Source organism: Mobula hypostoma, chromosome 18 (assembly GCF_963921235.1).
Source record: "Mobula hypostoma chromosome 18, sMobHyp1.1, whole genome shotgun sequence".
Classification (NCBI taxonomy): Eukaryota; Metazoa; Chordata; class Chondrichthyes; order Myliobatiformes; family Myliobatidae; genus Mobula; species Mobula hypostoma.
Genome location: NC_086114.1, coordinates 68,837,732 through 68,856,224, shown reverse-complemented (window position 1 = coordinate 68,856,224; position 18,493 = coordinate 68,837,732). Strand labels below are relative to the sequence as shown.

The 18,493-nt window shown below is 46.1% G+C and overlaps 1 protein-coding gene across 3 annotated transcripts in view; it reads right to left on the bottom strand.

The window, feature by feature from the left end:
- The window catches only part of LOC134358621 (leucine-rich repeat-containing protein 49-like), a 130,535-nt gene extending 118,716 nt beyond the window's left edge, over positions 1-11,819 (bottom strand). For 2 of the 3 annotated variants that reach the window (XM_063071072.1, XM_063071074.1), the window contains exons 1-3: positions 11,521-11,819; positions 2,981-3,052; positions 1,280-1,364 (exon numbers count right to left, since the gene is read on the bottom strand). In XM_063071072.1, the coding sequence (XP_062927142.1) occupies positions 1,280-1,364; positions 2,981-3,052; positions 11,521-11,691 (328 nt within the window). In that variant the 5' untranslated portion in view covers positions 11,692-11,819. The remainder of the gene's footprint in view (positions 1-1,279; positions 1,365-2,980; positions 3,053-11,520) is intronic. The other variant, XM_063071073.1, reaches the window with a different exon arrangement.
- Positions 11,820-18,493: the final 6,674 nt, after the last annotated feature.

The window sequence follows — 18,493 nt, the reverse complement described above, 5'->3', positions numbered from 1 at the left end:
ATGTTCTCCCACTGAGAGATCTGACACCTGACCAGGTTCATTTCCCAATACCAAATCTCCTCTTGTAGGCTTATCCACATATTATGTCAAGAAACCTTCCTGAACACACCTAACAAGCTCCATCCCATCTAAACCCCTTGCTCTAGGGAGATGCCAATCTATATTTGGGAAATTAAAATCTCCCATCACGACAACTCTGTTATTATTACACCTTTCCAGGATCTTTTTCCCTATCTGCTCCTCGATATCCCTGTCACTATTGGGCAGACTATAAAAAATACCCAGTAAAGTTATTGACCCCTTCCTGTTCCTAATCTCCACCCATTTGTATCTGAACAAATATATCTGTGTTGTAAGGGGAATTGTTAGTTAATGGTGGATTGGGCAGGAACAGTCACAGACAGACTGTTCCTGTTTGAGCGACTAACTGAGTAAGCCCCGGGCGCTTTGAATAAAGAGTTTGTACTTATACGGTCTCTGAGTGACTTTATCCGGATTCAATTTCCACATGGTAGCAACTCAATGCATTAAAGCATGCAGACAAAACATCAGAATGGGGAAGAAATGTAAGCTTAGTAAATTTAACTGTGAAATGATTGTTGGTGCCAGATGAGGTGGTTTGAGTATCTCAGAAACTGCTAATCTCCTGGGATTTTCATGCACAACAGTCTCTAGAGTTTACAGAGAACAGTGTGAAAAACAAAAAGGAAACACCCAGTGAGTGGCAGTTCTGAGGGCAAAAACACCTCGTTAATGAGAGAGGTCAGAGTTTGTTTAATATACAATTGTGTCTTTAAAACACTTAACTTATAGAAGTTCCTTTTTATAAATTCATTTTTATCTCTGCACCACAGAAAGGCTAGTGTTTATTGCCACCAACAGTTTCTTCTGAAATACTGTAAACCCTCAGTAGGATGGGATTTCCAGGATTCTGTGAAGCGCCTGCAATACATAATCTTATTGAATGACCACACTCTCCATGATGGCCTGTCATCGCGATCTCCCCATGTCCTCTGGCCTCTCTGTGATGAACAGTCATGGTACTGTACCATCTCCCTGAAGTACAGGTGATGCCCTCCATCTTCTCTTTGATAGTTTAGGCATCGATTTCTACTCTTGCCTACTGTAGGATCACAATGTCCTCTACCCTCAACCACACTCACTCTGCCCAGATCCTTGTAACTTCGTAAAGTTTAAAACTAGTTTGTTGTCATTATATCGAGTGCTCAGTACCCTTAACCTTTCAATGCATGCAAATAAAATCTATCAGATACCATACCTGGTTTGCCATGGAAATTCTTGTCACCTTCTACATTCAAAAGCTTGTGTGAGGGAAGGAGCTCCTTGTTTATTTTATAATCAAGCTGCAAAGTAATAAAAGATAGAAATATACTTCTGTGGTAATTTAGCCCCTTGAATTCAGAATGTCATGATTTTGATCACAAAAGAAAATCACAAATAGCTGTAAGATAATAGGAAAGTGAACAGAATTTCACCAGAAGGATCAAGAATTAGAAGACACAGAAGGAAGATTTAGCACAATGGACAGGCAAAGACAAAAATTTATGCAATAAATGGTAGGGGACTGGAATGAGAAGCAATGAATCAGATTCAACTATGATGGATACATTCATGAAAGGGAAGAATTAAGAGAAAATGGAGGAGACAAGGGAAAGAACTTAAATATATTGCTTCTAATTCGGAACTGATACCGTCAGGCAGGAGGTACAGAAGTTTGAGGTTCTACACAGCCAGGTTCAGGAAGAGCTACTATCCTACAGCCACCGGGTTCTTGTACGAACTAAGCACGCCTTATGGTCCATCTCACACTCTTTCATGGACTTGTCTTCAATTGCATCTTTGGTTTTATTTTTCCGTCTTACTTTCTGTATAGCATTGGCATAATGTTGATGTATAATTCATGTATTATTCATATTCTGTGTTGATGAAGACATTTGTTTTCCCTTAATGTTAATTAAGTTATTTTCCCTTAATCTAGTTACATCCCTGATTTTTTCTTAGGTCTCTTTATATTGACTCAGTTATTTCATTCATATCACAGTTATCATGAGATAACAGAAAATGAAAGGCTATGTGGGAGGGAATGTCAACATAGCATCATGGGCTGAAGGACCTATACCTGAAGGATTCTACATTAACCTTCTCGTTCTAAACACAAGAGCCTGCTTCTTTAGTATTTCCTTCCCTTTCCCTCCGGACTACGTACTCTGCACCTCTGGCTACAGGCATAGCTGGTTCTGGAACACTGGTCTTCAGTATATCTGGGTAAGAGTTGTCAAGAACCATGGCTTTTTTTTAATGAATTAATTCAAATCACCAAGAACAAATCAACTGGGTTAAGACTGATCTCTGTGATGGCGAAAATTCAGATGGCTTAAGAGCATCAAACACTCACATCTCTTTTTCTGGAACTGCAGCAGTATTATTTTTTCTTTTGCATGTATTTAAATCAGAGATTTGGGATGTGCAGGAAAACAGGAAGTAGAAGCTCAGATACTGCCGACCGAGCAGGCACAAGAGGCCTAACAGCTGCCTCCTACTTCAATTTATTAAGTAATATTCTTACATTGGTAGCTTTCATTAACACTAAAGATAGAAATATTCGTAGACTTTCCTCCTTTTACTCGGTTTTACTAGACTACCACCTTTCTCAAAGATGGAACAGCAAAATATTAACTCAATCTGCTGGAGGTGGAATTTGTTTTAAGCTTGTCTAGTGCATGCTACTTTTGAACCAAAAGCTGTGTAAACTGATACTATATTGGAACAGTTTACCAATCAGTAAATCAGCAACTACAATTTAAAATGGAATTAAAGCCAGAAAAAAGCAACAGATCAATAAGATTTCTATCCCCTCCATAACATCAATTGTTTTCAGACCATCTAATCCTATTGGTGAAATCGGTGTAATTCCTACAATTCCTCAGAACCTGTCACTCATTGGCAAGCATCTTTTTACCTGCTGTCTCTGGGATGATCGGTCCCCGACAGCTGAAGCCTGCACGGATAATTGAAGAGCACAAGTATTAATCTGCAAATAAAAGAGTGGAGTTACAATACCTGTATAAAATACTTCGTATTAATTAAAAGCCCTGTGATCAGAAGCCTCACTTTCAACACAAACATGCAAACAGTTAACCTTGAAAGGCAGGAAAGATTCAAAATTTTGGCAATTCTTGTATTTAAATAAAGTCATGCTTAGATGAAGTCAGAGCTGCTTTGTCATTATATACCTGTGCTAAATATATCACAATCCTCAGATCTGTTTGCTAACGATAAAGATATGTTCCAGCAAAAAGTGCAGAGATGACACCTGAAGTACTGTGGGCAACCTTGAGAAAGATGTACTGACTTTAGTGGATCTGCAATGTAGATTTAACAGAATAACAAAAGGGTGCCAAGGGTGAAATTACAGAAACAGATTACATAAACTAGGGTATTACCTGGACCGAGTACTACCTGAGTCCAGTAAACTAGGATTGTATTACCTGGAAGCTTGAATGCTGAGGGGTTTGATGATAGACGTTTTCAAAATAGCAAAAAAAATTATTTCAAGACACAAAATCCCAACGTGAAAAGTGATGATAGAAGAAACTGACGTTAATAGTTTCTGTTCATTGCTACCATCAAGGAGGTGGTACAGGAGCCTGAAGGCACACACTCAACATTTCAGAAACAGCTTCTTCCCAGCTAGCAGATTTTGTAATGGGCCAACCCATGACACTGTCTAACTGCCTGGGCACCAAACCCGACGCAGACTTTGGTGACCATGGTTTTCCATATAGATCTATCCTTCGTTTTTTGGATGACTTATATTTCCTCGATGCGTAGCCACCTGGAACATTACCTCACTATTTCTGCTCCTCTTTACATTACTTAATTAATTTAATTTATACACATCTTATTGTAATTTCTAGTTTTAATATATTGCACTGTACTTCTGCCACAAAACAATGAATTTCAAGATATGTCAGTGACATAAAACCTGATTCTGATCCCAAAAGGGACTTGTTTTGATTCAAAAGCTTTCTCATTGCTGCTGTACAAGTTACTTGGACTAAAAGGAGTGATCAATATCGAGAGAGACACAACATCGAGATGGCCAATTCAGACTACATCAACTAAAATTCAAGATTGTTTAATGTAATTTCCAGTACACAAATGTAAAGAAGAACAAAATAATTGTTACTCCAGATCCAATGCAGCACAAAAAAACAGTAAGATAAAGAACACAATAACAAAAAATAAATGTAAATATGTAAGCTAGCTTCCGTACATATATTGTATGTACATAAAGTGACACCAGGCACAAGAGTGCTTGTACATAAGGTGACTGGCTGGAAATGATAAAGTAGTGGCATGGGGTGCGTTATAGTTGGAGGTTTTGATCAGATTTACTGCTTGAGGAAACTAACTGTTTTTTATTCTGGTGGTTCTCGCGTAAATGCTACATAGCCTCTTCCCTGATGGTAGAAGGGCAAACAGTCCATCAGACGGGTGTGAGGGATGGTTCATGTTACTGGTCCTGATGGCTGAGGGGTAATTACCGCTTCTGAACCTGGTGGTGTGAGCCCTGAGGCTCCTGTACCACCTTCTTGATGACAGTAGTGAGAAGAGAACTTGTCCTGGATGGTGGAGGTCCCTGATAATGGATTCTGTTTTTCTGCGACAGCACTCCGTGTAGATGTGCACAAAGGTGGAGAGGACTTTACCTGTGGTGGGCTAGGCTATACCCAGTACTTTTTGCAAGATTTTCTGTCCAAGGGATTTGATGTTTCCATACCAGGCCGTGATGCAATCAGTCAGTATACTCTCCAGCACACATTTACAGAAGTTTGTCGAAGTTTTAGATGATACGACAAATTTTTACAAACTACTGAGAAAGCAGAGATAGTGCCATTTGTGCCTTTTTTGTAAAGGCACGAACAAGCTGGTTCATGGAAAGACCCTCTGAAATGAATTTCAAGTCACTGACCCTCTCCAACTCTGATCCTGCGATGTGGACTGGCTCATTTCCTCCTCCTGTAGTCATTAACCACCCCTTTGGATTTGCTGACATTGAATGAGAGGTTGTTGTGGCAACAATCAGGAAGAAGGCGCGAAAAGAAACAACAACAATCCAATATGTTGATTTGTCATCACCTTTGATTCAGCCTATGCCATTGGAGCTATGCTTAGATGAGATTAGATTAGATTCAACTTTATTGTCATTGTGCCAAGTACAGATACAAAACCAATGAAATGCGGTTAGCATCTGACCAGAAGCGCAAAAGAATAGTGTTATTTACAAAATAACTGCGAATAAAAAGTAAGTGCTACAGCACACAACTATAAGAGTACTGAGACAGTACAATATGGGTGCAATACAGCGCTGTGATGTGAAGTTCAGCAGGGTCACAGCCTCAGGGAAGAAGCTCTTCCTGTGTCTGCTGGTGCGGGAGTGGAGGCTCCTGTAGTGTCTACCGGATGGGAGGAGAGTAAAAAGTCCATGGTTAGGGTGCGATGTATCCTTGATAATGCTTTTCATCCTGCCCAGACAGCATTTATGGTAGATGTTCTCAATGGTGGGCAATTGGGTGCTGATAATCCGCTGGGCATTTTTCACCACACACCGGAGTACTTTGCAGTCCGATACAGGACAATTGCCATACCACACTGAGATGCAGTTGGTGAGCATGCTCTCAATGGTACAGCAGTAAAAGTCCGTCAATATCCTGGGACAGAGGTGAGCTTTCTTGATGCTCCGCAGGAAATAAAGGCGCTGTTGCGCTTTTTTGACCAGGATGGAGGAGTTCAGGGACCAGGTATTTGTGCGCTTGCGCCGGTCGTGCATGCAGCCGGTTACAGTTGCTCCGTAGTTTCTCACTTTTAAACTTTTTAACTTAGTTATTTGTTGTATTTTTTTCCTCACGGTAACACGTAGCGTGGCAGCAGGATGGTCGCATTGCTTATTCCAGGGAACAATTGATTATGCTCATGCCCGCCGGTTTAGCGAACAGAGCAGCGGACATCCCGGCTGAAATCTGGAGGAAAACACACAGAGGATGCAGAGGCGGATCAAAAAAGGCGAGGGAAGAAGACCGGGTCGAGACAACAGGGGCTTATGGAGAAGGGAAGTTATAAGTCATGTCTCCCCTCTCTCATCATGGGAAATGTGAGATCGCTGGGGAATAAAATGGACGAACTGACGGCGCTTGTCAGGAGTCAGAGAACATTTCGGGAGAGCAGTGTCATGTGCTTTACTGAGACGTGGCTGCACAAGGACATACCCAATCAAAGTGTTTCCATAGAGGGCTTCCAGACCGTTCGAGCTGACCGGAATTGCACTGAGAGTGGTAAACGTAAAGGAGGGGGGCTTGGGGTTCTGGTAAACAACAGATGGTGCAATCCTGGGCATATTACGATCAAAGAACGTGTTCGTAGCCCGGATATTGAACTTTTTGCTGTTGGACTCCGGCCATATTATTTGCCAAGGGAAATCTCGCATGCAATTGTGGTTGTTGTGTACATCCCTCCCTCTGCAAACCCGACGTCGGCGTGTAACATCATTTACACCGTCATAGCCAGATTACAAACCCAGCACCCGAGTGCCCTCATTACCATCTCGGGTGACTTCAACCATGTTACCATGGCTAGAACACTGCCCAACTTCACGCAGTATGTGAGCTGTGCAACCAGAGGGGAGAGGACTCTGGATTTGATGTACACTAACGTTAAGGATGCACACAGCTCCTCTCCCCTCCCCCCACTGGGAAGGTCAGATCACAACCTGGTGCATCTAAAACCCTGCTACGTGCCTCTGGTGAAGAGTAAACCTGCAACCTCGAGAACAGTGAGGAAATGGTCGGAGGAGGCTTATGAGGCGCTCCAGGGTTGTTTTGAGGTGACAGACTGGCAGGCACTCTGTGAGCCACATGGAGAGGATATTGATGGGCTCACAGAATGCATCACTGATTACATCAACTTCTGTGTGGACTGCAATGTTCCGACAAGAACTGTCCTTTGTTATTCAAATAAAAAGCCATGGGTGACAAAGGACATTAAGGACATCCTGAACGCTAAAAAGAGGGCGTTTAGAGATGGAAATAGGGAGGAGCTGAGGGCAATACAGAAGGACCTGAAAGCCAGGATCAGGGAGGCTAAAGACAGGTACGGGGGAAGCTTGAGTGGAAACTCCAGCAGAACAACATGAGAGAGGTCTGGAGGGGGATGAGGACCATCACTGGGTTCCGGCAAACTAGCAACAGAGGAGCTGAAGGCAGTGTGGACAGGGCCAACGAACTTAACCTGTTCTTTAACAGATTTGACATTGTGGCCCCTGCCCAAACCCCACATGAGCCATCTGTTGTTGGCCCCCAACCAACACATATTCCACTCTCCCCTCCTACCCCTCCTCACAGTCCCCCACCCTGCTCTCATGACTATACCCCTTCCCCACACGAAACCACCACGGTGGGCTTCACAGCTGAACAGGTGAGAAGACAGCTGAAACATCTCAACCCAAGCAAGGCCGCAGGACCGGATGGTGTCAGTACCAGGGTGCTCAAAGCCTGTGCCCCTCAGCTATGTGGAGTACTTCACCACGTATTCAACCTGAGCCTGAGTCTCCAGAGGGTTCCTGTGCTGTGGAAGACGTACTGCCTCGACCCTGTGCCGAAGACGCTGTACCCCAGTGGCCTCAATGACTACAGACCGGTGGCATTGACCTCCCACATCATGAAGATCCTGGAGAGACTTGTTCTGGAGCTGCTCCGGCCTATGGTCAGGCCACACTTAGATCCCCTCCAGTTCACTTACCAGCCCCGACTAGGAGTTGAGGATGCCATCGTCTACCTGCTGAACCGTGTCTACACCCACCTGGACAAGCCAGCGAGCACTGTGAGGGTCATGTTTTTTGACTTCTCCAGTGCGTTCAACACCATCCGCCCTGCTCTGCTGGGGGAGAAGCTGACAGCGATGCAGGTGGATGCTCCCCTGGTGTCATGGATTCTTGATTACCTGACTGGCAGACCACAGTACGTGTGTTTGCAACAGTGTATGTCCGACAGAATGATCAGCAGCACTGGGGCTCCACAGGGGACTGTCTTGTCTCCCTTTCTCTTCACCATTTACACCTCGGACTTCAACTACTGCACAGAGTCTTGTCATCTTCAGAAGTTTTCAGATGACTCTGCCATAGTTGGATGCATCAGCAAGGGAGATGAGGCTGAGTACAGGGCTATGGTAGGAAACTTTGTCACATGGTGTGAGCAGAATTATCTGCAGCTTAACATGAAAAAGAGTAAGGAGCTGGTGGTAGACCTGAGGAGAGCTAAGGTACCGGTGACCCCTGTTTCCATCCAGGGGGTCAGTGTGGACATGGTGGAGGATTACAAATACCTGGGGATACGAATCAACAATAAACTGGACTAGTCAAAGAACACTGAGGCTATCTACAAGAAGGGTCAGAGCCATCTCTATTTCCTGAGGAGACTGAGGTCCTTTGACATCTGCCGGACGATGCTGAGAATGTTCTACGAGTCTGTGGTGGCCAGTGCTATCATGTTTGCTGTTGTGTGCTGGGGCAGCAGGCTGAGGGCAGCAGACACCAACAGAATCAACAAACTCATTCGTAAGGCCAGTGATGTTGTGGGGATGGAACTGGACTCTCTGACGGTGGTGTCTGAAAAGAGGATGCTGTCTAAGTTGCATGCCATCTTGGACAATGTCTCCCATTCACTACATAATGTACTGGGTGAGCACAGGAGTACATTTAGCCAGAGACTCATTCCACCGAGATGCAACACAAAGCGTTATAGGAAGTCATTCCTGCCTGTGGCCATCAAACTTTACAACTCCTCCCTTGGAGGGTCAGACACCCTGAGCCAATAGGCTGGTCCTGGACTTATTTCTTATTTCATAATTTACTGGCATAATTTACATATTACTACTTAACTATTTATGGTTCTATTACTATTTATTATTTCTGGTGCAACTGTAACGAAAACTAATTTCCCCTGGGATCAATAAAGTATGACTATCACTATGACTAGGTGAGCTCCTCAGAAATGCGAACACCAAGGAATTTGAAGCTTGATACACGCTCCACTACAGCTCCGTTGATGTAGATGGGGACGTGAGCATGGCTCCTGGCATGCCTGAAGTCCACAATGATCTCCTTGATCTTCTGGGTGTTAAGGGCCACACAGTCATAAGTAAAAGGTGAGTAGAACAGGACACTGAGCACACACACACATAGCCTTGTGGTGCAGCTCTGCTAATGCAGATTGTGGAGGAGATATTGTTGTCAATCTGAACTGACTAGAGATCTAGCAACCTCCTTCAGGACTCTGGGATGCAGCCCATCTGGTCCAGGTGACTTATCCAGCTGAAGACCATAAGACAAAGGAGCAGAAGTTGGCCATTCGGCCCATCGAGTCTGCTCTGCCATTTTATCATGAGCTGATTCATTCTCCCATTTAGTCCCACTCCCCCACCTTCTCACCATAACCTTTGATGCCCTGGCTACTCAGATACCTATCAATCCCTACTTTAAATACACCCAATGACTTGACCTCCACTGCTGCCCGTGGCAACAATTTCCACAGATTCACCACCCTCTGACTAAAAAAATTTCTTCGCATCTCTGTTCTGAATGGGCGCCCTTCAATCCTTAAGTCATGCCCTCTCATACTAGACTCACTCACCATGGGAAACAACTTTGCCACATCCACTCTGTCCATGCCTTTCAACATTCAAAATGTTTCTATGTGGTCCCTCCTCATTCTTCTAAACTCCAAGGAGTACAGTCCAAGATTGGTCAAACATTCCTCATATGTTAACCCTCTCATTCCCAGAATCATTCTAGTGACCTTTGAGTTTGCCAAGCACTTTTTTCTTTGTAAAAGCAATGGCACTCACTCCTGCTCCCTGACACTCACAGACCTCTGGCACATTGCTAATGTCTTCCACAGTGACAACAGATGCAAAGTACTCATTAAGTTCATCTGCCATTTCTTTGTCCCCCATTACTACCTCACCAGCATCATTTTCCAGTGGTCCAATATCAAATCTCACCTCCCTTTTACTCTTTATATAACTGAAAAAACTTTTAGTATCCGGCTTTATATTATTGGCTAGATTGTCCTCATATTTCATCTTTTGCCTTCTTGGAGCTTTTAGTTGCCTTTTATTGAATTTTAAAAACTTCCAATTCATCCAACTTCCCACTTACTTTTGCTACCTTATATGCCCTTTCCTTGGCTTTTATGTAGTCCTTAACTTCCCTTGGCAGCCACATTTGCCTACCACTGCCATTTGAGAACTGCTTCTTCTGTGGGATATGTCTATCCTGTGCCTTGTGAACTATTCCCAGAAACTTCAGCCATCTCTGCTCTGCCATCATCCTTGCCAGTATCCCCCTCCAATCCATCTGGGCAAGCTCCTCTCTCATGCCTCTGTAATTCTCTTTATTCCTTTGTGATACTGATATATCTGACTTTTGCTTCTCCCTCTCAAATTGCAGTATGAATTCAATCACATTATGATCACTGCCTCCTCAGGGCTCCTTTACATTAAGTTCCCTAATAAAATCTGGATTATTATACAACAGCCAATCTAAATTAGCCTTTCCCTGTGTAGACTCAAGCACAAGCTGTTCTAAAAAGCCATCTCGTAGACATTCAACAAATTCCCTCTCTTGTGATCTGACACCAACCTGATTTTGCCAATCCCCTTGCATATTGAAGTCCCCATTACAAATGTGTCATTACCCTGATTACATGCCTTTTCCAGCTCCCTTTGCAATCTCAACTAGACATCTTGGCAACTATTTGGAGGCCTATATATGATTCCCACACTGCTTTTTTTACCCTTACAGTTTCTTAACTCCACCCACAAAGATTCAACATTCTCTGGCCCTATGTCACCCCTTTCTAAAGATGGAATTCCATCTGGTTGTCTCGCAGCTCTCCATGACTGGAGATGGGTTGAGGGACGGACACCAAGGGGAGACCATGTACGGTTAGGAGAGGGGACTGGGGTGGGGTGGGGGGAGAGAGGGGAAATGGTCATGGGGAATGGACAGGGGTGAGGGGGAGAGGTGACTGGGGCAGGGGAGAGAGGGAACTGGGGCAGGGAGCAGAGGGGAGAGGGGACTGGAGCAAGGTGGGGGGAGAGGGGAGTGGAGTAAGGTGGGGGGAGAGAGGGGCCTGGGGCGGGGTGAGGGGGAGAGGGGACTGGGGTGGGGTGACATAGGGTGAGAAGACTGGGTTGGGAGACTGGGTGGGGTGAGAGGTGAGGTGGGGTGGGTTGGGAGACAGGGTGGTGGGGACAGGTTGGAGGTGCGATGAGGTATGAGACAGGGTGGCAGGTGGGGAGATGGGGTGGTGGGGTGGGGTGAGAGGACAGGGATGGGACATTGGAGGTGTGGGCCGGCGACCAGGTCAGGCGGCGAAACCGGGCACCTCGGACAAAGGGCGAGGCGTGGTTCGGTTGCCATGGATACCGCAGAGGACCTACCGGGTTTCCGAGCACCCTTGGCCGGTATTTGCCGGGTAGCATGTCCCACTCCGGCCCTGCTCCCGCTCCCGCTCCCGCTCCCGGTCCCGGTATCGATGCTCCGCTCCCTACCGGCGCTCCCCGGCTCCCTGACAACCGCCACTTCCGGTGCTGGTGGCGCCAGCGCTCCATGTTCCGACGCCGGCCCGGCGCGGCCCGAGATGGGAGTTGTTAAACCGCCGGGAAAACCGGAGAAAGCGGCCAAAAGCTGCGAGTCTGCCGCCTAGATACTTATTACTAAAAGAGTCTGGGTTCGGTCGGGAGAGCCGAGTCCCTGCAATGCCGTTAGTTCCAAGGATCATCAGACGGGATCAAGAGGATCTCCACAAAACAGAAATGTTCCAGCATCAAACTCAAAAGCAGCACGTTACGGCGCAAAGTGACAGATCATATCAGCATATAAAACATCCGTCAACTGAAACATTAATAAGCAAGGAAATAACAGAGTATGGCATTTAGTAAGCCTGAAATATAAAAACAGGTATTACGAGCGTCTATGGGTATTTAAAAAATGAGGGTTCACAACGTAACTTCAAAAAGAGAGATTAACGAAAACATGGATTTGACAGATGAATTACACGAGTATTTTGCATCATTCTTCAATATAAAGGTTTGAATTAATATCGCAGAAATAACAGTACATCAGGAATTGGAAGGGAAAGAGAAACTCAGGGAAACAGAATTTATCCACGGCATTTGATAAAGCAACCTATCAAAAGAGACCGTAGAAAATAAAAGTTTGTTTAATTGTCATTCAACACTACACATGAATGTAGCCAAGGAAGATAGGAAAGAATGAAAAACATTTTATCTCAATTATGAGATTGCAGAACAATCCCAGTGCACATGAAGGTGTGCTTACCTTCAAAGAATATCAGAGTCAGGGCATAATATTACAAAGCACTGGTTAGGCACATACGGAATGTCGTGTGCAAATGTGTTTGCAAAACTGTGACTGCAGATGAGTTCATCGGGGTCTTGCCAACACTGAAGGCCTTTCGACAGGTGTTTTTTCTGGAGTTAAGGTTGGCTGAGGTGTGCCCTGATGGACGTAGAAAGATTACAAGTGGCTCAGATAGTCAAAATATTTCACTATGGTAGGGGTATCAAAAACAAGGGGCCGCAAGATTTAAAGCTGGTCTCCGGGGTCAGCTTGTTACAGAGTAGTTAATGTCTGAAATGTGCTGCCAGAGGAGGTGGAATCAGATAGATCACTACATTTAATTCATTCAGACATTTAAATCACAGAGAAGGGCATAAGCAAATGAGATGAGCTAAAAGGTCTGCAGAGAAATGGAGGGCAGAATGACCCATTTTGGTACGGTTGGAGCCATGTACAAGTATGTATAGCATGCAGATACTGTAAGTAACCAGGAAAAACTACAGAAAAGATATCAATAAAATTGAAAGAATAGAGAAAATTTAGAAATATAGACATAGAAACATAGAGAACCTACAGGCCCTTCAGCCAGCAATGCTGTGCCGAACATGTCCTTACTTTAGAAATTACCCAGGTTACCCATAGCCCTCTTTTTTTTAAGCTCCATGTACCTGTCCAGGAGTCTTTTAAAAGACCATATCGTATCGACCTCCACCACAGTCACCAACAGCCCATTCCACGCACTCACCATTCTCTGCATAAAAAAACTTACCCCTGACATCTCCTCTGTACCTACTTCCAAGCACCTTAAAACTGTGCCCTCTCGTGTTAGCCATTTCAGCCCTGGGAAAAGGCCTCTGACTATCCACACAATCAATACCTCTCATCATCTTATACACCTCCATCAGATCACTACTCATCCTCCGTCGCTCCAAGGAGGAAAGGCCAAGTTCACTCAATCTATGCTTCCCAATCCAGGTAACATCCTTGTAAATCTATAGTTTTCACATCCTTCCTGCAGTGTGGTGATCAGAACTGAGCACAGTACTCCAAGTATGGTCTGACCAGGGTCCTATATAGCTGCAACGTTACCTCTCGGATCTTAAACTCAGCCCCACGATTGATGAAAGCCAATGCACCGTATGCCTTCTTAACCACAGAGTCGACATGTGCAGCAGCTTTGAGTGTCCTATGAACTCAGACACCAAGATCCCTCTGACCCTCCACACTGCCAAGAATCTTATCATTAATACAATATTCTGCCATCATATTTGACCTACCAAAATGAACCACCTCACACTTATCTGGGTTGAGCTCAATCTGCCACTTCTCAGCCCAGGTTTGCATCTTATTGATGTACCGCTGTAACCTCTGACACCTTTCACACCACCCCCAACCTTTGTGTCATCAGCAAATTTACAAACCCATCCCTCCACTTCCTCATCCAGGTCATTTATAAAAATCACAAAGAGAAGGGGTCCCAGAACACACCACTGGTCACCAACCTCCGTACAGAATATGACCCATCTACAGCCACTCTTTGTCTTCTGTGGGCAAGCCAACTCTGGGTCCATAAAGCAAGGTTCCCTTGGATCCCATGCCTCCTTACTTTCTCAATAAGCCTTGCATGGGGTACCTTATCAAATGCTTTGCTGAAATCTACTGCTCTACTGTCATCAATGTGTTTGAGTCACATCCTCAAAAAATTCAATCATGCTCGTAAGGCACGACCTGCCTTTGACACAACCATGCTGACTATTCCTAATCATATTATGCCTCTCCAAATGTTCATAAATCCTGCCTCTCACGATCTTCTCCATCCACTTACCAACCACTGAAGTAAGATGTTGGGTGAAACAAGAGCTGGAAGTCATAGGTTATGGGTGAAAAGTGAACGAGGGGGAAATTCACTCAGGTGCTGCGAATTTGGAATGAGCTGGCAGCCTGAGTGGGAGATGCAGGCTCAAATGCCAACGTGACACATGGATGGTGGGGGGGGGAGGGGTTGGTATGGAGGCTTGTCAACAACACTGGGGAGAATAAATGTTTAGAAGGGCCTGTTTCTGTGCTGTAAACACCATGACTCAGAATGGTTGGATAGGTTTGGGTTGCATCTGTTAGTGTTTAAAGAGGTGACGCAATTGTCAAAATGGTCACCACTTAATAAATAGATGAGCGGGCTTGAAGTGCAAATGGCCAGTTCCTCTTTCTGATGTCTGTAAGTTGTAGCTTTTCAGCAAAGACACCTAGAACAGCAGATAACTTCAGGAAAATTAATTGTGTTGGAATAATGGAATGGGCAAAGGATGGTAGACTTACCTTAATATCAGTAAGGGTGAGTTCAAGTACGCCGATTTTATTTTTCTTTGAGATACAGCTCAGAATAGCCCCTTTCGGCCCCTGAAGCAGTTTAGAAAAATTGATTTTGCTAACAGTGTCACATTTAGACAATGTCAGGAATTAGCGACATGATTTGTTATGGAAAATTATAATTATGGATTTTGAATAACCAATAGTTTGAGGGATTCACTGTTCATCGGGGAGGGACTACCATTTTGTTTATGTTTGGAGATTGTGAAAAGGCATTGACCAGCCACAGATAAAGTAGAGTTCTGCAATATTCGCACAATCATATATAACCATATAACAATTACAACACAGAAACAGGCCATCTTGGCCCTTCTAGTCCATGCCGAACTCTTACTCTCACCTAGTCCCACTGACCTGCACTCAGCCCATAACCCTCCATTCCTTTCCTGTCCATATATCTATCCAATTTAACTTTAAACAACATCGAACCTGCCTCAACCACTTCTGCTGGAAGCTCTTCCACACAGCTACCACTCAACCAACTGCACGTTTGTGGATGAAGTGTGATGGAGCTGAGAATAAATTTCTGGTGGATATCAAAGTCAAATACAGAGGCCTGGCCTTTCAGGCGATGGTCTACCTGCAGAACAGAATGCTATGTGTAATTGTCCACCCACCAAAAAAGCACAACAGAGATTCATCTGTACAAAAAACTCATTTGAAAATAACTCATTTTGTTCTAAAATAACTGAAAGAATTGAAGGATTACGCATTAAAATACTGTAATAAATTTATTAAATGCTTCGAGAAAATAATGGTGTGCAAAATCTCCAGATGCACGAGATTAAGGTTTGATGCAAAGGTCAGCCTAAACACAACATTAACAATGGGACAAAGCAGCAGAGTTCATAGCTGGAATTATTTATTAGTACAAACACGAGGAATTCTGCAGATGCTGGAAATTCAAGCAACACACATCAAAGTTGCTGGTGAACACAGCAGGCCAGGCAGCATCTCTAGGAAGAGGTACAGTCGACATTTTGGGCCAAGACCCTTCGTCAGGACTAACTGAAAGAAGAGCTAGTAAGAGATTTGAAAGTGGGAGGGGGACATTATTTATTTATATACACACATTCTTTCTCTCTCTCTCTCTCCTTTTTCTCCCTCTAGCCTTCTCATCCTCTTGCCCATCCTCTGGGTTTTTTCCCCCCTCCCCCTTTTCTTTTTCCCTGAGCCTCCTGTCCCACGATCCTCTCATATCCCTTTTGGCAATCACCTGTCCAGCTCTTGGCTCCATCCCTCCAACTCCTGTCTTCTCCTATCATTTTGGATCTCCCCCTCCCACTTTTAAATCTCTTACCAGCTCTTCTTTCAGTTAGTCCTGACGAAGGGTCTTGGCCCGAAACGTCGACTGTACCTCTTCCTAGAGATGCTGCCTGGCCTGCTATGTTCACCAGCAACTTTGATTATTTATTAGTAGTCAGGATTTGGGGATACAGTTAGCAGAGTAATTCAGTGTCTCCATCAGCACTGCTATTCAAGGTTTAGGTTGCTGTTTGTAAATAAATGTCAAAGGGGCCAAACCCAGTGGATTAAATCAGTTCAATGCTGGAACATAATTTTGTACAATTTGGACTCTTCTCCCTGGACCCCATCACCCCCTCCTCTCCCATTACCCTCCCTCTCTATCCCTACACTCTCCCCTTCTCCCCATGACCCTCCCTCTCCCCACTCCCTACCTCTCTCCCACAGACCCCTCGTCCACACACTACCCTCCCTCTCCCCATTACCATCCCTTGCTCCCCTTCCCACACCCTCCTCTTCTCCCCCAAACCCTCCCTCATTGTTAGCTTCACCCCACTATCCCCCTCCCACACCCTTCCCTTCCCCATTATCCTCCCTCTATCCCACACCTTCCCCTTCCCCATTATCCCCCTCTCCCACACCCTCCCCTTCCCCATTATCCTCTCTCTATCCCACACCCTCCCCTTCCCCATTATCCCCCTCTCTCCCACACCCTCCCTTTCCCCATTATCCTCCCTCTCTCCCACACCCTCCCCTTCCCCATTATCCCCTTCCTCATTATCACCCTCTCCCACACCCTCCCCTTCCCCATTATCCCCTCTCTCCCACACCCTCCCCTTCCCCATTATCCCCTCTCCCACACCCTCCCCTTCCCCATTATCCTCCCTCTATCCCACACCTTCCCCTTCCCCATTATCCCCCTCTCTCCCACACCCTCCCCTTCCCCATTATCCTCTCTCTATCCCACATCCTCCCCTTCCCCATTATCCCCCTCTCTCCCACACCCTCCCTTTCCCCATTATCCTCCCTCTCTCCCACACCCTCCCCTTCCCCATTATCCCCTCTCTCCCACACCCTCCTCTTCCCCATTATCCCCTCTCTCCCACACCCTCCCCTTCCCCATTATCCCCTCTCTCCCACAACCTCCCCTTCCCCATTATCCCCTCTCTCCCACACCCTCCCCTTCCCCATTATCCTCCCTCTATCCCACACCTTCCCCTTCCCCATTATCCCCCTCTCTCCCACACCCTCCCCTTCCCCATTATCTTCTCTCTATCCCACACCCTCCCCTTCCTCATTATCCCCCTCTCTCCCACACCCTCCCTTTCCCCATTATCCTCCCTCTCTCCCACACCCTCCCCTTCCCCATTATCCCCTCTCTCCCACACCCTCCCCTTCCCCATTATCCCCTCTCTCCCACACCCTCCCCTTCCCCATTCTTGCCCACACCCTCCCCTTCCCCATTATCCCCTCTCTCCCACAACCTCCCCTTCCCCATTATCCCCTCTCCCACACCCTCCCCTTCCCCATTATCACCCCGTCTCCCACACCCTCCCCTTCCCCATTATCCCCCCTCTCTCCCACACCCTCCCCTTCCCCATTATCCCCTCTCTCCCACACCCTCCCCTTCCCCATTATCCCCTCTCTCCCACACCCTCCCCTTCCCCATCATCCTCCCTCTCTCCCACACCCTCCCCTTCCCCATTATCCCCTTCCTCATTATCACCCTCTCCCACACCCTCCCCTTCCCCATTATCCTCTCTCTATCCCACATCCTCCCCTTCCCCATTATCCCCCTCTCTCCCACACCCTCCCTTTCCCCATTATCCTCCCTCTCTCCCACACCCTCCCCTTCCCCATTATCCCCTCTCTCCCACACCCTCCTCTTCCCCATTATCCCCTCTCTCCCACACCCTCCCCTTCCCCATTATCCCCTCTCTCCCACAACCTCCCCTTCCCCATTATCCCCTCTCTCCCACACCCTCCCCTTCCCCATTATCCTCCCTCTATCCCACACCTTCCCCTTCCCCATTATCCCCCTCTCTCCCACACCCTCCCCTTCCCCATTATCCTCTCTCTATCCCACCCTCCCCTTCCTCATTATCCCCCTCTCTCCCACACCCTCCCTTTCCCCATTATCCTCCCTCTCTCCCACACCCTCCCCTTCCCCATTATCCCCTCTCTCCCACACCCTCCCCTTCCCCATTATCCCCTCTCTCCCACACCCTCCCCTTCCCCATTCTTGCCCACACCCTCCCCTTCCCCATTATCCCCTCTCTCCCACAACCTCCCCTTCCCCATTATACCCTCACCCACACCCTCCCCTTCCCCATTATCACCCCGTCTCCCACACCCTCCCCTTCCCCATTATCCCCCCTCTCTCCCACACCCTCCCCTTCCCCATTATCCCCTCTCTCCCACACCCTCCCCTTCCTCATT